Raw genomic sequence first — 27199 nt, 5'->3', positions numbered from 1 at the left:
AATTAAATTCGAAAAAAATTATATATAAATATAAATCTGTAGCGATGCTATTTAAAGGGATAGTTCACCCAAAAATGAAAATTCTGTCATTGTTTACTCACCCTCAAGTTGTTTCAAACCTGTATACGTTTCTTTGTTCTGCCGAACAGAAAGGGAGATATTTTGAAGAAAGTTTGTAACCAGGCTGTTTTGGGGAACCATTGACTTCAATAGTAGGAGAAAAAACTACTATGGAAGTCAATGGTGTCCCAGAACTGCTCTGTTTCCCGCATTCTTCAGAATATCGTGTTCTGCAGAACAAAGACATTCATACAGGTTTGAAACTACTTGAGGGTGAGTAAACGATGACAGAATTTTCATTTTTGTGTGAACTGTCCCTTTAAGTTAGGAACCGTTCTCTCGGACGCGTTAAACCCGGACTCTACTTCCTGCTGCAAGGGTTTGTTTACTTCCGCTTAATTGTGACGGTTGTACAGTAGTTGAAATGCAGGTAAATTGTTATACGTTTATACTTCGTCTATTTTTGCAGCTGTTTCACATTAAGAAAAACTCAGAATTAATGCTGCAGCACGCAGGTGTTGTGCGAAAATAGACCTTGTTGCTGTAGGTTTGTGTGCTAGCAAGCTAACTGCCGAGCGCTGCGCTGCAGAATAACACGCGAGACATTGTTATTGGTGTATTATATCATATAAGAGCTGAAGGGGGATATGTGTGTGTTGTATTTGGACAGCAGCGGGAGGAGAAGCAGCTTGAGGCGTCTCTGGAGTCTCTGCACGCTCGCGTGGCTCATCTCAAAGGTTCCCTGCAGAGTTTTATATTGAAACTGGAAAACGAGCATGACAGGCTCACATGGTGAGTGAGAACTACTGATCTTTCCTGATGAACTGCTCAGTGGATCTGTCACTGCATTGACGCGGATGTTTTGAATCCAGGCCCTCAGTGCTGGATAATTTCGCCCTTCTGTCCGGGCAGCTGAACACCATCAATAAGGTGTTAAAAAACGAGAAGACCCCATCCTACAGGTCCCAGGTCATCATCCCCCTGCTGCTGTCTCCTGACCGAGATGAAGAGCTGGTGGTGAGCGTGTTCACCGAGTCACTCTGCTCATGCCTGCCTAACTAGCTTTTTTTAAGGTACGACCTTTTCTTCTGTTACAGAAACTAACAGAGCAGCGGGTGCCTGTGTTCAGCCATGAGATTGTGCCGGATCATCTCAGGACCAAACCCGACCCGGAGGTGGAGGAACAGGAGAAACACCTGAGCGCCGAAGCGGCCCGGATCGGACCTGAAGTAGCTCAGGTAAATGAGTCCACGAGGGTTCTTTACTTGACTTAACCGAGCAACACCGTAGCAAGCATCTAGCAAGGCCTAAATCCCTGTCTCCAGATGATCAAGGTATTCAGACTGAATGAGGCTTCTGTAACCCTCTGGTTCACCCTCCTGATTGTCAGTGCTCAAAGCAGACCGAAAACAATAACCGTGTTTTTTTTAATGAAATGAATGTACTATATTTTGTTTTGATTATTTATATATATATATGTATGTGTATAGTTGCTTATAATTGAATTTTCATGCATAATTATTGAATTCTATTAGATTTTGCTACTTCATTTTGACTGATTTGCAGATTATATGCCAAAAAAATGCTGTTTTTTTTTTGCATTCTTTTTTTTTAAGACTGCTTTTGTGCTCCAGGGTCACAAATGTGAAATGTATAAAGGCTAGTTGTTGAATTCTGTTCTGTTTTCTTTTTAGAAACAGATCCAAACACTGAATAAACTTTGCTCGAATCTTTTGGAAAAGCTGAATAATCCTCGTGACGACAGAGACTCTGAAAGCTCAGGTAGTTTAACCGTTGCACCTAGTTTTATATTTGCTAGGTGTGCAAAGTCATTGATGTAGAATGGACATTTCTATTCAGCTTCGAGACAAAACAAGCCATCCTTCAATCCTGCCGACACGAACGCTCTGGTGGCAGCGGTGGGGTTCGGAAAGGGCCTGTCGAAATGCAGACCACCCGGATCTGTCCCTCCTGGTCACCCTGGACAGCCGACGATGTCAACAGGTCCCACACTACAGCAGGTCACAATCGCTGGGACCACGGGCCATCAGGCCGGCATGGGAGGACAGGTCGCCCAACAGCAGCCTGGACAACCTGGTACCACATTTAATAACGTTCACAAACACATTTAGACGCAAAATCAACATTTATCATGCTTATACAATGTTTTTTTTAATTCTACACGTTCTGTTTTAACAGGTAAAATGCCCAGCAGCATCAAGACTAACATCAAGTCTGCATCCATGCATCCTTACAACCGATGAGTTTCATTCATAAATGCTGCGTTTTGTGATGCGACGTTTGGTATATGAAGCCAAAAAGCTCATTCGTTTTGTGCATTTTCAATAAACTAATTTGTTGAAATCGTGTGTTATCAAATTTCCTTTTATCACATCAGATTTCAGGACTTCAAAGAAATAAATTCAAATGTAGTACTGAGAAACACACCAGAGACACTGCAGTGAAAGCGCATTACACATACTAAACACAGTAGTGGTTTTTAGTCAGTAGGTGGCAATGTTGGCTTTTTTTATTGAATGCGTGGCTAAGGGCTAAGTACACAGCCATTCTAAAGTTAGGCTCAGATTTTTTTTTTTTATATGAATAATTCATACTTTTATTCAAGGTGACAAGTGTACTTTTTGGTTTATTTTTTCAGCTGATATGAATGTCACATAATCGCAGCTGAGTTCTGTTCATAGCCTCAGTAACAAGTATTACAAGGTGAATGGTTTTTTGACATGTATCATAGTTTTCTTTTTATCATGATGATCATGCACACATTGTGTTGCTCCATAAACAAATAGAAATCTCATACGCTTTAGGACCAGGGAAAAAGGCATTTTTCTTTTAACCCCACTGACTGTTAACCGCTCTTCTACCAGCAGCCCATGACTCGTGAACCCGACAGCATCACACACCTTCAGTAACACCTCACATCACGGGGGTGTTTAATGGTAAATCTGCAAGTGAAAATGAAAGCCATTTGGGACCCTTTTGAGTTCTTTGAGCCAATTAGCACATCAGGAGCATCGGCGGGTGATACATGAACCTTCTCAGAGGATTCCAAAATGTAATCACATTCCTAGATGTGCACATAAATTAGGTATAAAATTTCAGTTCCCTTTTGTGTTTTGTGGGTGTTAATGAATACATACGAGGAAATAATTGCTGAGAATAAACTTACGCTTTTACCCTCCAATTCAGACAGTATCAGCAAATATTCACCATTAAACATAGAACAACTGTAAATGGCAAAATACAGCAGTATGCAATATAGCAATTGCAAAAAAAAATCATTTTGGTTCTTTTTAAAACTGTTTAAAACAAGTTTTGATACTTTATCCACCTAAAATTTTAACATAATCCTCGTGGTTTTGATTTAGAGATTGTACTGATCAAGACATTGAGCTTGAAGTTACATTTCTTTGTCATTCTTTGTGATCAGCGCAAGTGCTCAAATGAACTTCAGTGGATTCATGTGGCCAAAAACACAAGACAAACTGCTTGCATTGAGTGCAGTGGGGACGTGGTTTTAAACCCCAGTTCATCCACATAAAAGTTTGTTTTAATGAGCCGATCAAAATCATGCCTGTGGATGTACAGCAGGAGGGAGATGCAATCATCATGCATTTCATATAGTGATTTAACTGGAGAGCAGGTCCCAGATGAGCAATAGAGACTAGAGCGGTGCACTTGTTTGACTACAGTAAGTACACACCTAGCAACCACTCAGAACACCCTAGCACACCTTACAACCACTCAGAACACCTCTGCATTTTTATACCAACAACCTGGCAACCATCCAACACTGAAGGAATCGTATAGCAATGCACTTTAAACCAATTCGAACGCCTTAACAACCACCTAGCAATGTGCTTTTGTGTTCCCCCAAGAAACATCGCTGTTCTTCTCGTCTCATGTTATTTACATGAACAGTTTTGTGTTCAATCTCTTGCAGAGTTTCTTGGGGGAACACAAAACTTTTGCCAAAAAACGTAACGTCACCAAACACTATTTCAGCGGCCTTAATTCAGGACTTATTTTGTCCTTTCATTTTTCCCATAGAGATTTTTAGAATGGGCTTTTATGATAGGATTTTTTAATTTATGAGTAAAACAAGTTGTACGGTAAATATAAACAGGTGATTCTTGGCCATTTTAATCTACAATGTAAATTACACACACCCGTACTGAAAATGTGAATTTTGAAGCAGTTAGGTTTATTTTAATTTTTTTTAATGTATGTTTGTAATGAGTAACTACATAAGATTGTTTGTGGTGTGAGTGTGTGCAGTCTAGCTGTACAACTAAATGTCTAATACCAAAATTGCACTGCAAAGGTGGGACAAAAGCTCTTCTGAAGTGGCATTTAGGCGTCTTTACACAGACTGGTTTAATGCTGCTCAGAGGTGGCATAAAAGCATTGCTCCTTTAGATACCAGGGGCTGAGCTGGGTCAGAGCATAATTTAGTCTGGCTTTTATGCCTCTCCATCATTTAAAATTGTATTAATGACATTCACAATGCATAATGGGATTTTAGTTCTTTCCCTCACTAAATCTATTAAGTACAGTCTTTTTGTCAGTTTTTCTTTACATTTTTGGCTTCAAATATGGGTTGTTTTGACCCAGCGGATGGGTTGTTTTGTCCCAGCGGTTGGGTTGTTTTGACCGAACCGCTGGGTCATAACAACCCAATAGCTGGGTTTGTCCCTTTTTAACCCAGCCCTGGGTTATATTTAACCCAGCATTTTTTAGAGTGCAGTATTTCATTGTGAATGCACTGATTGTACTCATTACAAAGCACAAGAGTAATGGTATTAGAGAGTAAAAGATAAATAATCCGTTTCTTCAGGTGTGTTTCTCTGGTAATTTGAGTCTGAAAATTCAGAAGGAATCTTTTCAAATGATAAACTGATCCATATAACGGTCATTATACTCATGGTGACATCTTTAAAGAGTTTAATGTGTGGTATCACAAGATAACATTTGATATAACAAATGAAATAGGATGCTGATCATGTTTTAATGCATTACTCTTTTTAAATGTATAACAATGAATTAGTAAGTATTATAATTTATTCTAACTATAATAGGCCTAGAGTTTCGCATTATAGCCTATATATATATATATATTGTGTGTGTGCATGAATAAGTATATGTTTCCCATGTCGTATCACATTTTATGCATTATTCATTGAACATTTTAATACATTATTCTCTTTAAATGTATAATCATGAATTGGCATTATAATGTAAATATTATAATAATATATAATAAAAAATAATCATATATTAAATAATGAATATTAATGCATTTTTAATTAATAATGAACAGTGTGTGTGTGTGTAACTATAAGATGTATTTTTAGGTTTTTATAATGCATTATATGTAGAGATTTCAAGCAAAGGCCAATAATAACTAATGGACAATATCCTAAACCAGATCTCTGAAAAACACATTAAAATGTAGAGTGTAGATTCTTCGTACTGAATCTCCAGAGTGAATGTGTTTGTATCCAGTGTTTTGTTCTGCTGCTGATTTGAAGCTCAGTCTGATTCACTCAAAGGTTCCTGCTCTCAATTCAATTTCAGAACAAGGTCCCGCTCGTGGCGAGTGAAAAATGAACTACAGAGAGACTCTAAATGGTGGCCATCAATAAACGTGCGGCGCTTTGCTTTGCATTCATCTTCCCCCCTTAATTTGTTTTCCAGACATCAGTCCCTCGGCTGCTGACCTTTGAGAGAGACGCTCCTGAAGCGTGTGTTTATGAAGTGCAGCCCAGAAACAATAGACTGAAGCAGCTGGAGAAATATCACAGCATTTAACCACCAGAGCCCTCCTTCTCACAGAGACACACGGAGTCATGTTACTATAGTAAAACAGCATCCGCTAAGAACAGAACACTGCCATCTGGCCCTGAACATTTCACATTTTTATCATTTTATTTGAAAGGGCTCTTGCTGAACCAGTATTCAGACTAGTGGTCAGCATATTCAGGCTATATGAGTTTTCAGTGGACACCGATCCTAAATATGTGTTTACAGCCTTGAGCAAAACTACCAGAACTTTAACTAGAATTATAATGAAATCAGAAAATATTAAAACTATTAATAAAAACTATAATGATATCTCATTTCCACTAATTGAATAGAAATGCCCAAATGAAACCAGACGCCAGAGAGAATCATATTGCAACAAAAGAAACTATTTATTTGGAATATGCATTACCAGTACAAATTAAGAGACCAAGAAACATACACCTTGTTAGTTTTTCCTTCACAAAAACGAGTTGGAATCAAAAAGACAATAGTTTGCTGTTCCATTTTACTCCTTTTATACATATGCAGAGATCTTAAAAGTTAAAACTTGACAAGAGAATGTCTCTGCGCTTGATATAAAAAAGAAGAAACATTCGAAAACACTGCAGGAGTTTAAAGAACAAAAGACATGCAACAAAGTAAACATTTGATGTTTTACAAACCGCTGTATATGCAAAAACTAAAAGCATCATTACATGAGACTTTTCTGAATACGGTGCTGCTGAGGTGCGATCTGATGAGACGGCAAACCAAAGAAAGACTATGACCCACACTATCTAGAGCTCCAAAACCTCTCTACATGGTCTCATTCTCAATCAACTGCAGTAACTGTGGCCCCAGGAGCAGAAAGCCTGCACTCATCACAGCGCTTCTCTAAAAGACTTGATCATTTCAGACGTGGATGCGATTGTTATAAAAAGAGCAAAAGATGAGTAAAGGTGCACATCTACATATAGAAGCTAGCGCGCATTCACATTATGCTTGCGAGAAAATAAAATATATGGCCGCCCGTGTATGAAATCAGAAATGAGAATCGGCTATTCACAACAGGAGGGCATCAAAAATATATCCAAACGATTTCTGCATTTGTGTGCCATCGTGAGCTTTTCCTTTCTTCTCAAGAAACACGAGTGGATTTTTGGTTTCAGGTGTAACGCGCCGGGACATTCGTGAGAAGCACATCCCAGCGCCTCGGATTTTACACAATTTACAACATGAACGATGCAATGTGAAGGTAAGAGCGGACACGCCTGTGGTTTTTGGTATCAAGGTCGCCGTAGAGAAGGCTGACATGGAACGAAAGCGATTTCACATTTGGGATTTGTTCACTTCTGATTGCCTTTTATTGCATTCTCATGTGCGCTGATGAAAATCCTTCAGCCATGATGATGATGAAGATGCTATATAAAGGGATTTATGTGTCTGTACATGAATATCAGACAAAAATTCATCAAGATTGCATGAATAACCTGAAGTGTGATGCGTGTGAATCTTATTTAAAATGCTAAATAATGATACTGTTGTGCTAATAACCTTTAGAAATGAACAATTTGATATCTACTGTATATCTGAACTGCATTGCCTTTATTTCTCCTTAAAGCAGGGACTTATGATTTTCCCTTATGTACACCAACCAAATGTTTTGAGATTCAAAGTAAAGGTTATTAGACAAGCAGAACTCTAGTTCAGCTCAGACGCAGTGCAAACTGCTTTTTCAAGCATAAGAAGTCTATTATAATGTAAAATGAGTTCCTACAGGGATGTATAAAAGTACTTTGGCACTATGGTAAAATTGCAAAAATGTTTCAAACATAACATGATGTTTGTCGTGACGATGAAGGCAGGGTTGACATACAGTATAGATGTTTGTGACTAGTCTAAAGCTCCCGTTCTCTTGGTCTGGATGTGTTTGCTGACGGATGTTTTGAGAGGTAGCATGAAGACGTTTGATGATGCGCTCTTGTGTTTTCAGAAGTCATGTACACACTGGAGAGAGGAGCGTGTGAGGCGGTGATGGAGACGGTCCGTGTGTGTGAGGATCAGTTAGAGGTGTCGGAGTGAACGCTTCCGGGTCCTTCTGTGGGGGAGGTGACGGAGGACGGGGTGGTGGGGTCCTGCCAGCCGCCGTTCGCCTGACGGAGAGACAACACACACACACACACACACAATGAGTGAGCAATCAAGCACACATTGGGTCATACAAAAAGCATCACAATATAAGAAAAAAATGGCCTGTAAATCAATAATTTGTTGTCAAATTCAGAGTGAAATTCAGATATTCCACACATTGAGTGGAATATAATTCCTATAAAGTTGATTTATTTTGATTGAGAGAGGAGCGTGTGAGGCGGTGATGGAGACGGTCCGTGTGTGTGAGGATCAGTTAGAGGTGTCGGAGTGAACGCTTCCGGGTCCTTCTGTGGGGGAGGTGACGGAGGACGGGGTGGTGGGGTCCTGCCAGCCGCCGTTCGCCTGACGGAGAGACAACACACACACACACACACACAATGAGTGAGCAATCAAGCACACATTGGGTCATACAAAAAGCATCACAATATAAGAAAAAAAATGGCCTGTAAATCAATAATTTGTTGTCAAATTCAGAGTGAAATTCAGATATTCCACACATTGAGTGGAATATAATTCCTATAAAGTTGAAAATAAAAATAATTTTGATTAATAATTAAATAAATTTAATATAAAACCGAAAAAGAAGAAACATTCGAAAACACTGCAGGAGTTTAAAGAACAAAAGACATGCAACAAAGTAAACATTTGATGTTTTACAAACCGCTGTATATGCAAAAACTAAAAGCATCATTACATGAGACTTTTCTGAATACGGTGCTGCTGAGGTGCGATCTGATGAGACGGCAAACCAAAGAAAGACTATGACCCACACTATCTAGAGCTCCAAAACCTCTCTACATGGTCTCATTCTCAATCAACTGCAGTAACTGTGGCCCCAGGAGCAGAAAGCCTGCACTCATCACAGCGCTTCTCTAAAAGACTTGATCATTTCAGACGTGGATGCGATTGTTATAAAAAGAGCAAAAGATGAGTAAAGGTGCACATCTACATATAGAAGCTAGCGCGCATTCACATTATGCTTGCGAGAAAATAAAATATATGGCCGCCCGTGTATGAAATCAGAAATGAGAATCGGCTATTCACAACAGGAGGGCATCAAAAATATATCCAAACGATTTCTGCATTTGTGTGCCATCGTGAGCTTTTCCTTTCTTCTCAAGAAACACGAGTGGATTTTTGGTTTCAGGTGTAACGCGCCGGGACATTCGTGAGAAGCACATCCCAGCGCCTCGGATTTTACACAATTTACAACATGAACGATGCAATGTGAAGGTAAGAGCGGACACGCCTGTGGTTTTTGGTATCAAGGTCGCCGTAGAGAAGGCTGACATGGAACGAAAGCGATTTCACATTTGGGATTTGTTCACTTCTGATTGCCTTTTATTGCATTCTCATGTGCGCTGATGAAAATCCTTCAGCCATGATGATGATGAAGATGCTATATAAAGGGATTTATGTGTCTGTACATGAATATCAGACAAAAATTCATCAAGATTGCATGAATAACCTGAAGTGTGATGCGTGTGAATCTTATTTAAAATGCTAAATAATGATACTGTTGTGCTAATAACCTTTAGAAATGAACAATTTGATATCTACTGTATATCTGAACTGCATTGCCTTTATTTCTCCTTAAAGCAGGGACTTATGATTTTCCCTTATGTACACCAACCAAATGTTTTGAGATTCAAAGTAAAGGTTATTAGACAAGCAGAACTCTAGTTCAGCTCAGACGCAGTGCAAACTGCTTTTTCAAGCATAAGAAGTCTATTATAATGTAAAATGAGTTCCTACAGGGATGTATAAAAGTACTTTGGCACTATGGTAAAATTGCAAAAATGTTTCAAACATAACATGATGTTTGTCATGACGATGAAGGCAGGGTTGACATACAGTATAGATGTTTGTGACTAGTCTAAAGCTCCCGTTCTCTTGGTCTGGATGTGTTTGCTGACGGATGTTTTGAGAGGTAGCATGAAGACGTTTGATGATGCGCTCTTGTGTTTTCAGAAGTCATGTACACACTGGAGAGAGGAGCGTGTGAGGCGGTGATGGAGACGGTCCGTGTGTGTGAGGATCAGTTAGAGGTGTCGGAGTGAACGCTTCCGGGTCCTTCTGTGGGGGAGGTGACGGAGGACGGGGTGGTGGGGTCCTGCCAGCCGCCGTTCGCCTGACGGAGAGACAACACACACACACACACACACAATGAGTGAGCAATCAAGCACACATTGGGTCATACAAAAAGCATCACAATATAAGAAAAAAATGGCCTGTAAATCAATAATTTGTTGTCAAATTCAGAGTGAAATTCAGATATTCCACACATTGAGTGGAATATAATTCCTATAAAGTTGATTTATTTTGATTATTAAATAAATTTAATATAAAACCGACAGAAAAGCATTGTATTTGCCAATAATGCACAAAGAAAATACAACAGACTACATTTCAAAACACACACACACACACATTTAATTTTATTAATTTTTTTACATTTTATTTATTTATTATTATTTTTATATTTTTTGAAGAAAGGACACCTTTAGATTTCTTGAGCAGCAAATCAGCATATTATACTGATTTCTGAAGATCATGTGACACTGAAGACTGGAGGAATGATGCTGAAAATACAGCTTTGCTCACAGGAATAAATTACATTTTACAATCTATTACAATAGAAAACAATTATTTTAAATTGTAATAATATTTCACAATATTACTGTTTTTAATTAAATAAATGCAGCCTTGATGAGCAGAAGAGACTTCTTTCAAAAACATTTTAAAAACACCCCAAACTTCACAGGAACGAATTACATTTAGAAGTATATTCAAATAGATGACAGCTGATTTAAACTGTAATAACAGTGAAATATCATTACAATTTAAAATTACTTTTCTATTCGAATATATTATAAATGCAACATTCATCAATCTTTGATGAATTAAAATAGTTTTTAGTGTATTTTTGGTCAAATGAATACAGCTTTAGTGAACATAATGTAAGATTTGTCCTAAAATCAAACTAAAAAAAATGTAAATAATTTCTTTGTTAGTGTTTACAAAGTCAAAAAAATTTAGCCAATTAAATATTATCAGTGATTTGATTGACAGCGCAGGTTTCTGTCAGTCTGAAATGATTACATCCTCAGAAAACAGGAGTCGCGTGTAAGAGCTCTGTGTGTGATGCTTGACATTTATACTGACACACACACACACACAACACTGAGAGAATGACACGTGGAATAGAAACACAGAGACGCAGCAGAATGCATCACTAATCTCACAGACAGAAAGAGCAGCAAACGCTGGTCTGTTCCTCAATCAAACCCAATAAAAGAACAGAGGAAATGTCTTAAATGCTGCTGTTGAATGCAGGCTGAAAAACCATCAACAGACACAGTATCAAATCTCATCTCTGTAATTTGTGTGCCACTAATGCTTCCTCTCAATTTAATGTACAGCGGCCCCCAAAGTATCTCAACACTTCAATCACAATTCAAAATGCATGAATATTATTGCATTAGATAATAAAATATCAAAGCAGGTGTCTTTCATTTTAAGGACAGACACTGTACAAGCAAAGTGAGCTGTGCCACTTTGTGGTTGTGAGACGCTAGCGGAAAGCATTCATGTGGTGAACTTCTCTAATGCAGTGACATTCAGACATTAATAACAGTCACTTAAGTGTCCAAATACTTTTGGAGCAAATCTACAGTATATGCATTATAACACAAAATCTTGCAGCTTTGAAGGGATGAGCTACATTCAAAGTCTTAAATTAGCTGATATATATTTCTGTCATATATATATATATTTTTTTTTGGCATGGTAATGCACATGACAATGTTAATGTATTTGGTCTTGGCGGAATAGATCTGCTACGCTGCTGCTGCTGCGGCAGAGCAAGTACCGAGACTTGCTACTGCCAATACATCCACAACATGCTGCTGTGAGCATGTAAGAAATATTGCTGCTGCAAATATAACATACATGAAATAACCCCCATATAGCACACATTAATCACCTCGTAGCAGATCTATACAGGTGGAGCTGGGGAAGGTGGAGGGTTTCTGAAGCAAGCTGCAACTGCTACGGCAAGCACTAGTCATATATTTGAATGTTGAGCAGCGAGCTCATTGGCTATCGATACAGGAGAGAACCAATCAGCTGTGCCATGTGATAATGATGCCACTACGTCAGATTGAGTTAGACCTATCGGACTGCGCCATCCACAAACTCTGTATATGTACTCCTGTGAACAGTCATTTTATACTGATCAATAATTTGCTACAAAACTATGAATAATATTGAGGGATCACACACCTTCTGATCAATTTATTTCCGTGGATAAGGATTAATGTGGATAAAATACTATTAAATAATTTAATAGAGACTGCACTCACACAATCAATGTCTAACAGTTAAAACATTTTAGATTATGAATTTGCGTTAACTATGCAAATCATTTTAAGATTTAATTCATTTCAATGGCACTTATAATAATATCATATACTACCATTCAAAAGTTTAGGGTCAGTAAGATTTTTAAAAATATAAAAAATTCATTTATTTGATCAATCAATACAGTAAAAACAGTAATATTATTAAATATTATTACAAATACTATTAAAATAACTGTTTTCTATGTGAATTCTATAATGTAATTTATTTCTGTGATGCGCAGCTGTATTTTCAGCATCATTACTCCAGTCTTCAGTGTCACACGATCTTCAGAAATCAGTATAATATGCTGATCTGCTGCTCAAGAAACATTTCTGGTTATTATCAACTTTAAAAAGTTGCAGCTTAATATTTTTGTGGAAACAAAAAAAAAATTACATTAAAAATGTCTTTACTGTCACTTTGATGAATTAAATGCATTCTTGCTGAAAAAAAGAATTAATTACTTTAAAAAAATTACTGACCTCAATATTTTGAACAGTAGAGTTCATACAATAACACAAATACTAAATATTATATATTTATCTTTATTATATATTTGTAAACTTGACCATGGGACCTGTGTAGGCCTATGTTATGCAATATAAATGCTTTGTATTGTATTAAATGCGTTATTAAAATACTCGTGAATTGAGCGCCGTTCTGTGCGTCTGTCCATCAAAATCAAGCCCACAATTCTCCAGAAAATGCAGGATGGGATTTGCATACATCTGTGCTTTTCCCGCGAACGCGTTTGATCTCATTAACATACGGCCGGTGAAGCGCGGCAGAACGGCAGTGGGACGGAGACGCAGACCGGCCTCCCCCTCTACTCTCTCTCTCTTTCTCTTTCTCTTCTCGGCTCGCTGTCAAGGCCATTAGCTCGGCAGGAACCTGATCTGAGCAATGTGCTTGGATTGCTGTCCCAAGTCCACACTCCGCTCCCCGTGTGTCTGTCGTATTGATTTTCCCCTTTACCACACGGCTTGTCGCTGTGAATTTTCTCGGCGCGCCAAGTTGCCAGCAGCGCCCCTCCTTTCCCGAATGCGAGCAAAAACACACAGGATGTCCTCCTACGAGTGTTGTACCATAGGCGTGCGGCTGTATTTTTAGTGCCGAGTGTTTTTGTGCGCCACCCTTGGGGGGATAATCAGAGTCAGGTGACTTTGGGGCACGGCGAGGGGCCATACATTTGCAGCCGGTGTCACCTGTTCCCGTCAGCGGGGCGCGTGGCTGCAGGTGCCGGGCCGATCTGATTGGATGTGATGGGCTCAGACAGACGCGGGGCCGCTCTCGTGTCCACGTCTCGCTAGGCAGTGTGCCGCCCGTGGCTCTCGCAACACACAGGCAATCAACTAAGTGACCACGATTCCCAGACAAGTCACACTAAGTGGCATTCTGAGCCCTATGGCTTTGAAATAATTGGTAGAGGGCAAAACAAGAGGAAGGGGGAAAAAAATAAGTGTTTTTTTCTCGCCTTACATTGATGCCCTGCGGACTGTACATCTGGTTTGCTGCGAGGCCGTCACTGTATCCTCCTGTCTGGCTGATAACATGGCGAAGGGTATCCACCTGAAACACCGCAAAACAACACGGCAAGGTCAGACCGCGCGAGACGCGAACGCAAGGTCGCAAACAAAGCACAGTCAGACGACACGACAAAGAAGAAAGCAAGGTCAAAGAAAGCAAACAACAGTAAAAGACGACACAAAGACAGACGTACAAACACATGATGACATGTGAACAATAAAACACATTACAAAGCCTGTCTCTATGGCTCTGTTCTGAAGCCCAGTGAGCTGCCTACCAAGACAGCATTCTCCAAATTGCTGCCTTATAAGATACAATTTTGGCCAAAATCTACAGTAGAATTGTGGACTTCCGAAACGCATTAGAACAAAAATGATCCAAAATCGCAGACAAAACAAGAGAAATGTTGATTAAAAACATACATACACTACTGTTCAGAGGTTTGTGGCCAGTAAGACTTGGTCACCAACTTTTGTTCACCAAGGCTGCATTTATTTGATCAAAAATACAGTAAAAATTGTGAAATATTATTACAATTTCAAATAAATGTTTTATATGTGAATATATTGTAAACTGTAATGTATTTCTGTGATGTGCAGCTGTATTTTCAGCATCATTACTGCAGTCTTCAGTGTCACATGATCTTCAGAAATCAGTATAATATGCTGATCTGCTGCTCAAGAAACATTTCTGATTATTATCAATGTTGAAAACAGTTGTGCTGCCCAATATTTTTGTGGAAATCGTGCTACATTTTATTCTTCAGGATTCTTTGATGAATAAAAAGTATTTTTTCCAATAAATAAATAAATAAAATCTTACTGACCTCAAACTTTTGAACAGTATATGTCATGCAATACTGAAAAGTATTAATAGAAAGGTTCAGATATAATTTAAAATGATCAAATTGTAATATTTTACACAATTTATGTGTATGTTTATGCTTTTAATCATTAGCAGCTCTATTGAAGTCATTATTTGAGTTGCTGTCTATTAGTAGCGGACCAATATTGATTTTTGTGATTGCCAATGCCAAATCTTAGAGAGCAGGGTGGCCAATATAAAGTCTATGTATCATATCCCTATTTAATATAAAGATAGTAGAAGCACATGCATAACAAATGCGGAAATGAAATTGATATTTATACATTCATATGATAAAAAGTTGTACTTGACAAAAAAAAAAAAACATCTAAAATAAACATTTTATTTAGGTGTCAACTTCTTGATTCTGCGCTGTCAAAATAAAAGTCCTGCTTCCGACACATCGGCAAAAAATCTAATTATTGGCCGATATATCAGTTGACCACTACTGTCTATGTAGAGCTTTTCAAATCCTTTTCAAATTCAGTCAGCTTCCTATGTAGGCAGTAGACAGACAGGCAGTTCACAAGCTTTAGAAACTTTAGAATATCGTAAAGAAGAAAATCTTTTCCTACATCGAGATTTTACTTAAAACACACACACTAGAAATGTTTATCATGTTGCTACACCCCCACGACGAGAGCTGCAGTGTGTGTGCTGGTGCGCTAAGGGTTGTTTAGTGATTTATTGGCACTATACCTGTGACTGCACATTGGCTCCCACCTGAGAGCTCTGGTACGAGTCCCCATTCAGAGACTGAACACTCATAAACAAATCGCCAGAGTTTGACATGTTAAAAGAGCCAGCGGAACCTGAGAGGTGCACAGACACAACAGAGAGAGACAGAACAAGCCAGAGAAATGAGTTTGAAGAATTCAAGAGAGCAGAAATGCAGAGTTATAGTTAGATAAGCTTTTCAGAGCATAAGATCCAGCAGCCCATAAAGAAGACGAAGATCAAGAATCGATGCTAAGCAGGAGCGATCCAGCTAAAAGCAAACTCCGATATGTGCATATTTGGTTTGAGCTTATAAAAATGACAACAGAATTTATTTTTTCAGTTAAATGGCAATATTAATTTTAATCTGATGCGAAACATGTTTGTGAGAAAGACATGTAAAATCTTTGATTGATCTTGAGTCAACATTCACATTTGCATACGCTTTTATTTCTATAGTCTGATGTTTTCACGTCTTTTTGTGTGAAACAGAATTTTTAATTAGAAAAAATGTCTTCAGTTTTATAATCCATAACTTGTTAAAAATTCACACTACTGTTCAAAAGTTTGGGGTCAGTAAAATTACATTTTTTTCATATTCATATGAAATTCGAAATTCATATTTTTATTTGAAAAGTGATAGTAAAGACATTGATAATGTTACAAAAGATTTCTATTTCAAACAAATGCTGTTCTTTTGAACTTTCTATTCATCAAAGAATCTTGAAAAATAAAATGTATGATGGTTTCCACAGAAATATTCGGCAGCACAACTGCATTGATATTTGATTTTTCAGCATTTCTGAAAGATCATGTGACGCTGAAGACTGGAGTAATGATGCTGAAAATTCAGCTGCGCATCGCAGAAATAAATTACATTTTACAATAAATTCACATAGATAAAAAAACACTTTTAAATATTTAAAATAGTAACAATATTTCACAATATTACAGTTTTTTTAATCAAATAAATGCAGCCTTGGTGAGCAGAAGAGACTTTTTTCAAAAACATAAATATCTTACCGACCCCAAACTCTTGAACTGTAGTGTATGTTTAATATTTTGTCAGCTGAAGGACTGACATCCATCAGTATGATATATTGTCTTTCCCTCAGTCTTGTTTTCATTTGTGCAGAAATAACTCACTGAAGTCTATGGTCATAAGTTCTCATGGCTTTAACGGCGCACAAAACAGTGTGTTTTACCTAGACGAGTCCTCCGAGTTGAGACAGGAGCAGAACATGCTGTGACCCACAGAGCCCTCGTCCCGTTTCAGGTGAAAACATTTTCAATCGTTTTTCAGAGACTAGCTTTCAGCTCCACATACAGTAAAGTCTTCTCATTTACTAACAAAAGACATTTCCCACAGTGTGACATCAGCTCTCCAGCTGCATGGCTGTATGAAGTCCTGCCCCTCATCGGGCATCATGGGAATGAGTGGAGAGTTTATATCGCCTCACCTGCTGAGTTTGGAGTGGACGGGGAATTGGTCTGGCTGCCATGTGCCGACACACTCGCCGCGCTCACAGCCGTTCTGGCCGCGTAGATGTTGGCTTCTTCCTGGAATTTTCCGATGTTCTTCTTATATCGGATCCGTTTGTTTCCGAACCAGTTGGAAACCTGCCCACAAAAACATTGTTAAGACATGTGTTTTCCAATACTGTGTCCTCTTGAACAAACCCATGCGAACAAACCATGACGGACAACGAAAAATAAACAGGTTCTTAGATGCAACTTGACACACTGGTCACACATTACATCATGCAAAAATCATGTGTAGTACGCAAATATGTACAGTATATCATTCAAACATTTGGGGTCAGTAAGATTTTTGAAAGAAGTCTCTTCTGCTCACCAAGGCTGCATTTATTTGATAAAAATACAGTAACAATTGTGAAATATTATTACAATTTAAAATAACTGTTTTCTATGTGAATATCTGTTAAACTGTAATTTATTTCTGTGATGCGCAGCTGTATTTTCAGCATCATTACTCCAGTCTTCAGTGTCACATGATCTTCAGAAATCACTCTAATATGCTGATTTGCTGCTCAACAAACATTTCTGATTATTATCAATGTTGAAAACAGTTGAGCTGCTTCATATTTTTGTGGGAACGTTAATGATTTTTCAGGATTCTTTGATGAATGGAAAGTTCAAAAGAACAGCATTTATTTGAAATTAAATCTTTTGTAACATTATAAATACCTTTACTGTCACTTTGGATCAATTTAACATGTCCTTGGTGAATAAAAGTAATCATTTCTTTTAAAAACATCATACTGACCCCAAACTTTGAACAGTAGTGTATATTGTACACACGATGCATTGAATATTATAGTTCAATGCACTCACAATTTTTAATTCTTTAATCTTTTCTCCTTCTTGATTCATTATTTAATCTAAGTGTTAAAAGTTCAGATATTTTCTTGACAAAAAATACAAACAAAGCGTTAAATAACCAAAACGAAAACTCCCTACAACATAGTGAGATCATGTTAAATTTCCATGTGAAAATTTTAAGTAGAAAGACTGAAATAGTATTTTCCATCCGTCAACAAATCTTTTTTTATAAAAATAATAATAAAAAACTCTTTACAGCAACGTGACTGTAAAAATCTCAGTTCTAAAAAAACAATTATTGGAGTACTGAAAATACAATTTCAGTCTTTCTACTTGAAAACTTCACATTTATTAATGAATGTGTTACTTGCCGTTTGCATGGGGTTTTTGAGTGAAACTTTTGTGCAGTGTAGAACAATGAAATACATTACATAGCCTTTGCTAAAAAAGTCTGAACTACTGCTAAAAGATTCCAAAAGAGTAAAAACTCAATACTTGCAATTCATTTGCTGCATATCCAAAAAATGATTACATGCCAAGATACTAGCAATCTTTGTGCAAAAATAAAATGCTCAGTGCATTTTGGACTGAAAAAGTGCTCAAGAGCCTCAATTTTTGATTTTCAGTTTTATTCTGATAGCATATTCTGATCACAGCACATATGACCAGTTGAAGCAAAATGCAACAGTGGCTGGCAGACTTCACGACAGTGAAGGATGCTATCGACAATACTTGTGATGGCCACAAGGACAGAGGTCTAACCATGATGGACACACACACACACACTAACATTAAAATAAATGATCACTTACACGCTGCCAGCTATGATCACAGTATACACTGACAGCAATCACTCAACACACACTAACGCCCATTACGGCTAATACAGCAGCGGATGAGGCTCTGCACTAATGATAAACACCATTACCATGAAAAGCTAATCAATCCTGCGGCTAAGCTTCCCGTTCCCGCGAGAGGCTAAAGGTGTTTCTATATAACAAACGGCGCGGCAGTCATCACTCATCCCGCGAGTCTGACTCAAAACCAGGCCTAAATGCATCATACAATCATTTCAGCTAAATTTATTAAATAGTTTAGAATGCATTATGCATTTAGCGCAGCAGATGAAAAATGCTAAGAGGCATGTGTTGCCATGCTGCAAATGATTTTGTTTTCGAGTTGCATGAGGCTGAACTCACGTGAGTATTACTGATATATTTTACATGCAAAACAGGTAGAAACAAACATCGGATGTGTCTCAATATCAGGCCAACTCCCTACCTGGACAGCATTTTTGGAAAGCGTGCAATTGTAACTCTATGGTATTTTTTTGAAAATGCATGGTATATAAATATGCTAAACATGCCATACTGAATATTAAAGAACCATTCCTATCCCTGAACTGTGAGAGAGCAGATTTGTGGGTACTATATTTCGGGTGGTGGTAATGAGCGGATGGTTTTCAGTGTTGTACCTGCGACATGGTGATCGAACACTTCTTGGCCAGCTCTTCTTTGGCCTCCTCGCTGGGATACGGGTTACTGAGATGAGAGTAGAAATATTCGTTCAGGATCTCTGTGGCCTGTTTGTTGAAGTTTCGTCTTTTCCTCCTGTGCAGACAGAGAGAGAGCAACACAAAACAAATCAGATTTGGACATCTTGCCAGAACTTGTGCTGTTGCATATACTTCATGTTTCATATCAAATATTTTGGTAAATATAGAGTAAGTAACTGCAACTGGCCATGTACACTTAGGTGACGCATTACTTTAAGAGACACAGACCACACGTTTTTGTTGTTGTGGAATTTAATGAGAGATTATTTATTCTTAGATAAACTAGTAAAATTGAAAAAACTGGATAAAACATAAAATCCTGCTTGAAAAGCAGGTCAAAGCTACCATGAAATGTGAGAATTTTCAATGTTAGATAAACTAGTAAAATTGAAAAGTTGAATAAATCATAAAACCTAGCATGAAAAGTAAAAGATATAAAAGGTAAAAGCTACTATTCAACCCTGTTACCAAAGATACTGTTAGAAAAATGATCAAACAAATATTTGTTCTTTAATTTATTGGAAATAAACAATAATTTGATCAATAATGATATATCAACTAACTAGCTCTCTACTGATTTAAACTGAATATGCAACTGTTACCTATTTAGTTCATTTAATTTCATTCAATTTCATTTTTCTATTTTTAATCAAATTCAATTTACTTCTACTTTAATTTTACTTTATACTGAGTAACAGATTGATTTAAACGGAATATGCAACCCTGCTATCTATTTATTTCAATTTATTTGATATAATTTTTATGGTATTTTATTTCAAATTCATTTTGTTTTCTATTCATTTACTTTTACGTTAATGTTACTTTATACTGAGTGATAGATTGATTTAAACTGAATATGCAACACGGTTACCTGTTTATTTCAATCTGTATAATAATATTTTATTATTTCATTTATTATTTTATTTTATTGCATTATATTATTGTAATTAATTTAATTTAATTGTCTTTATTTTGAAGTTTAAACTACATATTAATCCCAATCTAAATTTGTAACATGAAATACATAAAATACATGTAAATTAAAGCAGCACAAGCAACTATTTCCATAGATTAATGCCATATTTTGCAGCCTATTTCGTGTAAGTGTGCAAAGACAAATCTAGCAGGCAGATGCTTCAATGCTTGAAAGGAAGAATAAAGCAGACCCCACACATACTCAAAGAGAAGAGCTTTAAAACGAGCGTAAATTGAGCTTTGGGTGCCAATGAATTCAACCTCCTCTCGGCATCACTCATCTGTGGGTTAAGAGTGTGCGATTGGAGCTCATCTCAGGGGCTTTTACATATGCAGCACTGAAGGGCCGGAACAGAGGGTGAGCCGATTTCCTCCCCAAAACCCCTCTTCACTAAATGCAAATGAGCACAGCATGGTCTCAGCCGGAGAGAGGATTAATCAGAGGAACTGAGCATGCTCCAAAGAGACTGAGAATGGATTCTGAGTGCTGCGAGGAGACACGAAGCTCATTTAAATGTTATGCCTCCGACTCCAGGCTTCCAGTGTGATTTATCCGCACAGAAATGTATGCAAATCCCAGGCACGTTTCAAAGAGAACAAGCGATTACACTGAGAAAGGGATGGACTCAACATAGCAAAGCGTGTGTGGGTTTGGATGCGGCCCTAAAGGGAAACAGGAAAACACACGTGTGCAAATAAAGCGCAGGAGCGTTTGTTGACACGGATGTGATAGTTAGAAGCTTAGCGCTGAGCGTGATCTGCTCCGGGGAAAAGAATGAGAGCACAGGGTTTGATTACGAGTGGATTTGCACTCAAATGCATGAAACAAATGCAACATGCACGGACCTGGCGTCGAGGAAGCGGGAGCGCAGGATCATGACGGCCTCGCAGGTGCTCTGCTTGAGCTGCATCTGGATGGAGCTGAACTTGCGGTGGATGATGTTGACCATGCGCTCGATCTCTTTGGGCGAGATGGGCCGCGTGCGAGACTGCTCTCTCAGCAGGTTCATCACATGGGTCGTGAACTCGTTACACGCCTGGAAAGAGGGAAACACAGACACATGCATGTTACCATAACAAGATACGGCTTACAGAAACAGGTTCAAGAGCTCATTTCATGGAAAACAGGGTTCAGTCAGGACTTTTAGCTACTTCACAACTGTGAGCTCATTAACATATGGCCACCCACCTTTGCATATCAACAGTTCAGTTCAGTTTTAAGTAACTTTTTGTCACTAGCCAATTAGCCAATCATAACAGAGCTCATTTACATACAGAAACAACAACAGCCTGTTTAATTCTAATGGTCAAAGCAGAACAAAGTTTTAAAAACAGAATCCTAGACTAACTTAAGCTTATTATTTTAAAGAGTTCAAACTTTCTATGCCTGATTACAAAAGTACTAAACAGTTATCCACCTTTTCTACATATGATTCAAAAAGTCTGAGTAGAAATTAATAGTTTTATTCAGCAAGCGTGCATTAAATTGATCAAAAGTGACAGTAAAGACATTTATAATGTTAGAGAAGATTTCTATTTCAAATAAATGCTGTTCTTTTTAACTTTCGATTCACCAAAGAATCCTGAGAAATAAAATGTATCACAGTTTTTACTAAAACATTAAGCAGCACAACTGTTTTCAACATTGATGATAATCAGAAATGTTTCTTGAGCAGCAAATCAGCATATTATTATGATTTCTGAAGATCATGTGACACTGAAGACTGGAGGAATGATGCTGAAAATACAGCTTTGATCACAGAAATAAATTACATTTTAATATATATGTCAATAGTAAACAGTTATTTTAAATTGTAATAATATTTCACAATTTTGCTGTTTTTGTCTGTATTTTTGATCAAATAAAATTGGAGAAAATAAAAACATTAAAAATCATACTGATCCAAAAGTAGTGTACACCAAATGTTTCCATGCTACTTAAAATTATACACTGGAGCTTCATTGTGAACACTACTAACAATCATAATATAAAATATCACCCATAAAAAAATCTCTCAAAAACAGCAAAAATAATTTAGCGCTATTCCGGGTCCACATATGAATTCTGAATGAACAGTATGCTGGTGAACGTATGACAGTGTGGATGCTGTCTATGTATTGTAATGCAGTAATATCTATAAAAACTCATCCATCTCTTGAGCCCTCATTCCTCCATAGAGTTCATTAATCACGCATAAAAATGAGGGTGACGGAGTCGTTACACTTTCAATATTGTGCCTTAATTCTGAAATGGCCTCATTGGCAAGAGATTGTCATTACTCACGGAGCGACACAAACAGATGAGTAAGAGAGCAGAGAGCGTCAGGAGAACCAGGACTCATGGGAAGACCACAACAACAGTTACAGAGCGGATGATGAAGGGTGTTTTCGCTCTTGTGCCGGGTGGTCCGTCTGTGTGTGTGTGTGTGTGTGTTTGCGGTCCTCTATGACAGCTATGAATGTCCTTTGTGAACAAACAAACAGAGGACACCTGGCCCTGTCCCAGAATGCATTTCAGTACATCACCTCTCCTCTGTCCGTACGGTTTATCATCAGCGATGGATCTACTGTCTGACCGCACTGAGAGCCAGTATGGCAGGCACTGATACTCGCACTTAAACATGAATGATGCTCATCACGATGCTGATGTCCAGTCAAGTCCTGAGTATTTAAGAACCTACAGCAGCCTGATCTCAGCACCAGTCATTTACATACAAACCACATTCACACACGCTTGAAATACAGAATTTCCTTCTGAATTTTAATCATTTAAAAAAAGATTCCAAACAGTAAGCCCTTGGACTACCGTATTTTCCAATTATAAGTCATGTTTTTTAATCATTTAAAAACATGCTCTGACTTACATTCCAAAGTGACTTATATAATGCAATCAATTAGTTAAATAATGCATTTCCGTATGATATTTTCAACAACAACAAAAAAAGATTTCAAACCGAAATATTTAAATCAAGCCCTTGGATTACCATATTTTCAGAATCACTTTTTTAATCATTTAAAAACATGCTGCAACTCATATTCCAAATCGACTTATATAATGCAATTAATTAAGTAATACATTTCCTTCAAGAATTCCCTTAAGATTTTTAATAATTAAAAAAACAAACAAACAAATAAAAAGTTTAATTTCAAGCCACTGAGTACCAGATTTCCCAAAATAGAAGTCGTGGTAAGTTTTTTTTTAATCACCTGAAACGTGCTGCAACTTATGCACATTTGTATTCATGCCGAATGAGAGAAGTATGTGAGCACATTTTTATTTGTAAAGCGCATTTAAAGCAGTAGTTCACTTCCAGAATAAAAATGTCCTGATAATTTACTCGCCCCCATGTCATCCAAGATCTTCATGTCTTTCTGTCTTCAGTCGCAGAGAAATGAAGGTTTTTGAGGAAAGCATTCCAGGATTTTTCTCCATATAATGGACTTCAATGGGAACCAACGGGCTGAAGGTCAAATTGCAGTTTCAGTGCAGCTTCAAAGAGCTCTACACGAACCCAGCCGAGGAATAAGGCTCTTATCTAGAGAAACCATCAGTCATTTTCTTTAAAAAAATGCTGAGCCACACACACACACTACATTAAAGTAATGCTGTCTATGTATTGTAATGCAGTAATATCTATAAAAACTCATCCATCTCTTGAGCCCTCATTCCTCCATAAAGTTCATTAATCACGCATAAAAATGAGGGTGACGGAGTCGTTACACTTTCAATATTGTGCCTTAATTCTGAAATGGCCTCATTGGCAAGAGATTGTCATTACTCACGGAGCGACACAAACAGATGAGTAAGAGAGCAGAGAGCGTCAGGAGAACCAGGACTCATGGGAAGACCACAACAACAGTTACAGAGCGGATGATGAAGGGTGTTTTCGCTCTTGTGCCGGGTGGTCCGTCTGTGTGTGTGTGTGTGTGTGTGTTTGCGGTCCTCTATGACAGCTATGAATGTCCTTTGTGAACAAACAAACAGAGGACACCTGGCCCTGTCCCAGAATGCATTTCAGTACATCACCTCTCCTCTGTCCGTACGGTTTATCATCAGCGATGGATCTACTGTCTGACCGCACTGAGAGCCAGTATGGCAGGCACTGATACTCGCACTTAAACATGAATGATGCTCATCACGATGCTGATGTCCAGTCAAGTCCTGAGTATTTAAGAACCTACAGCAGCCTGATCTCAGCACCAGTCATTTACATACAAACCACATTCACACACGCTTGAAATACAGAATTTCCTTCTGAATTTTAATCATTTAAAAAAAGATTCCAAACAGTAAGCCCTTGGACTACCGTATTTTCCAATTATAAGTCATGTTTTTTAATCATTTAAAAACATGCTCTGACTTACATTCCAAAGTGACTTATATAATGCAATCAATTAGTTAAATAATGCATTTCCGTATGATATTTTCAACAACAACAAAAAAAGATTTCAAACCGAAATATTTAAATCAAGCCCTTGGATTACCATATTTTCAGAATCACTTTTTTAATCATTTAAAAACATGCTGCAACTCATATTCCAAATCGACTTATATAATGCAATTAATTAAGTAATACATTTCCTTCAAGAATTCCCTTAAGATTTTTAATAATTAAAAAAACAAACAAACAAATAAAAAGTTTAATTTCAAGCCACTGAGTACCAGATTTCCCAAAATAGAAGTCGTGGTAAGTTTTTTTTTAATCACCTGAAACGTGCTGCAACTTATGCACATTTGTATTCATGCCGAATGAGAGAAGTATGTGAGCACATTTTTATTTGTAAAGCGCATTTAAAGCAGTAGTTCACTTCCAGAATAAAAATGTCCTGATAATTTACTCGCCCCCATGTCATCCAAGATCTTCATGTCTTTCTGTCTTCAGTCGCAGAGAAATGAAGGTTTTTGAGGAAAGCATTCCAGGATTTTTCTCCATATAATGGACTTCAATGGGAACCAACGGGCTGAAGGTCAAATTGCAGTTTCAGTGCAGCTTCAAAGAGCTCTACACGAACCCAGCCGAGGAATAAGGCTCTTATCTAGAGAAACCATCAGTCATTTTCTTTAAAAAAATGCTGAGCCACACACACACACTACATTAAAGTATAACAACGGCAGTCAAACAGATGTTGCACTAATCTAAATTATGAGATATTACAGTCAACATGAAATCAAAATTGAAGTGTTGACTTAAGCAAACGTTGCTGGTGTTACTTCAAACGATTCTTCAATGCATGTTATTCCAAATAAAATAAAAATGATTTCCATCAGTCAAAAAATCTGTCTGGTTTTGAGTATGTCAAAGTTTTAAGATGCTTAATATAATAGTGAAATCCTCACAAATTCAGATTAATAGCATAGTTGTTCAAGCAAAAGAAAATGTAAAATTGATCAATTTATGATTCAGATTTAATTTAGATTGTAAATAGCAGGGTTATTATAGTTAACTAAAACTAAAATTAAAACCATTCAAAAATGTTGCTTACTTGAAAGAAAATAAATGCTAATTGAAATCTAAAAAAAATAATAAAAATAATTTTTTCTAATTTTAATTTAGTTTAACTTGATCTCCTAAAATAACTAAAAATAAAACAAAATAAAAACCATATAGACAAATAAAAAAACTATTAAAAATGAAAAAAAATAATAATAAATTACTCAAACTTTAATTTAAATTAAAAAGAAAACAGAAAATATAAAAATAAAAATTATTCAAAATATTATTAAACATTATTATATTATCTCAAGGATACTAAATAGTTAAAAGCAGAAGATAATAGTGTCATTATTCAGTTCGATTGTTTAAATTCAGTTCAATATTATTATAAATAATGATATTTATATAACTATCTTATATAATATCTATATACTATAATATTATAAGAATATATGATATAAAATAAAATTCAAAATTATTAATAGCATAGTTATTCAAGCATAGTTTACACTAATATTATTAGTACTTTAAGCAGCATCCCCTGTAAAAGTGCTAGAAGCTTTCAGAATCTGTCTGTCAATATCTTTCTTTCGCATTTTTGCTTATATAAACTTATCGCCATGTTCAGTATGGTAAACTGGCTGCCAAATATTGGCCGCTGCACATATTCTGCAGGTTTTCTGACCTGTTCGTACTTCTCCAGCTCGGTGTGGTAGATCTGGCGGATCTGGGTGAGTTTGGCTCTGTAATCGGAGTGTTCGGTGGAGTTATCGGCTCCGACTCCAGCCGATGCCGCCGCCGCCGCCGCAGCCGCCGCAGACCCGCCCCCTTTCTCCGGCCCGGACACGCCCTCCGCCAGCAGCATGTTGTCCAATCGCATCAGCTGGGCATCGGGAGACTCCTCCTCCTGGGCGCCACGGATACTCAACACTGGAACGAAACAAGCACGGAAAGGTTATTCAAACAGCTCGATATCCCAGGATGCACCGTGTGACGGCAGAGGCTTTGAATATACTGAGTCTGGCACGACGGGTCCGGCCTCATCGATCCACAGAGAATCAGCTCTTTCTGATGAATTGTCTTTGAGGCCGAAACAAAAAAACATTTAAGGCTGCAGTTGACTTTGCCAAGTTTTATGATGATATAATAAAACTTCATCTAATTCATATCATGAGCTTCCCACTCAGCGCTGATGCTCTGTGGCTGTAAATCTCAGCATCCCTGTGCTCTCCGGCTCTGACACTAGAGGGCCTGAGTGCTTTGATTTTACATCAGACTCACTCACTCACACACACACACACACACACATACACACGCTGGACCACATACACACACACACACACACACACACACACACACACACATG

General features: G+C 37.5%; 2 protein-coding genes across 5 annotated transcripts in view; one reads left to right on the top strand and one right to left on the bottom strand.

Annotated features, from left to right (window-relative positions):
* Positions 1 to 425: 425 nt before the first annotated feature.
* Positions 426 to 2424, top strand: LOC107554872 (mediator of RNA polymerase II transcription subunit 8). Its single transcript, XM_016237509.1, has 7 exons — positions 426 to 490; positions 731 to 852; positions 933 to 1077; positions 1158 to 1298; positions 1755 to 1842; positions 1921 to 2157; positions 2260 to 2424. Exons 1-7 carry the CDS (start codon positions 485 to 487, stop codon positions 2322 to 2324), a joined length of 804 nt encoding a protein of 267 aa, XP_016092995.1. The 5' UTR covers positions 426 to 484; the 3' UTR covers positions 2325 to 2424.
* A 6185-nt stretch (positions 2425 to 8609) lies between these two features.
* Positions 8610 to 27199, bottom strand: part of LOC107554884 (pre-B-cell leukemia transcription factor 1) — an 83978-nt gene continuing 65388 nt past the window's right edge. The window contains exons 2-8 of one of the 4 annotated variants that reach the window (XM_016237524.1): positions 26519 to 26763; positions 21245 to 21435; positions 19343 to 19478; positions 16986 to 17145; positions 15508 to 15620; positions 13897 to 13986; positions 8610 to 10144 (exon numbers count right to left, since the gene is read on the bottom strand). In XM_016237524.1, the coding sequence (XP_016093010.1) occupies positions 10052 to 10144; positions 13897 to 13986; positions 15508 to 15620; positions 16986 to 17145; positions 19343 to 19478; positions 21245 to 21435; positions 26519 to 26763 (1028 nt within the window). In that variant the 3' untranslated portion in view covers positions 8610 to 10051. The remainder of the gene's footprint in view (positions 10145 to 13896; positions 13987 to 15507; positions 15621 to 16985; positions 17146 to 19342; positions 19479 to 21244; positions 21436 to 26518; positions 26764 to 27199) is intronic. The other 3 variants (XM_016237525.1, XM_016237527.1, XM_016237526.1) reach the window with 3 other exon arrangements.

This window comes from Sinocyclocheilus grahami, unplaced genomic scaffold, assembly GCF_001515645.1.
Source record: "Sinocyclocheilus grahami isolate Dianchi unplaced genomic scaffold, SAMN03320097.WGS_v1.1 scaffold517.1, whole genome shotgun sequence".
Taxonomy (NCBI): Eukaryota; Metazoa; Chordata; class Actinopteri; order Cypriniformes; family Cyprinidae; genus Sinocyclocheilus; species Sinocyclocheilus grahami.
This window is presented reverse-complemented; position numbering and strand designations above follow the sequence as displayed.

What these genes read in the sequence shown, in the direction of transcription:
- LOC107554872 (XM_016237509.1), top strand. An exon ending in GAGCATGACAGGCTCACATG is followed by an intron (nt 853 to 932) that starts GTGAGTGAGAAC and finishes TTTTGAATCCAG; the next exon opens with GCCCTCAGTGCTGGATAATT. An exon ending in ACCGAGATGAAGAGCTGGTG is followed by an intron (nt 1,078 to 1,157) that starts GTGAGCGTGTTC and finishes CTTCTGTTACAG; the next exon opens with AAACTAACAGAGCAGCGGGT.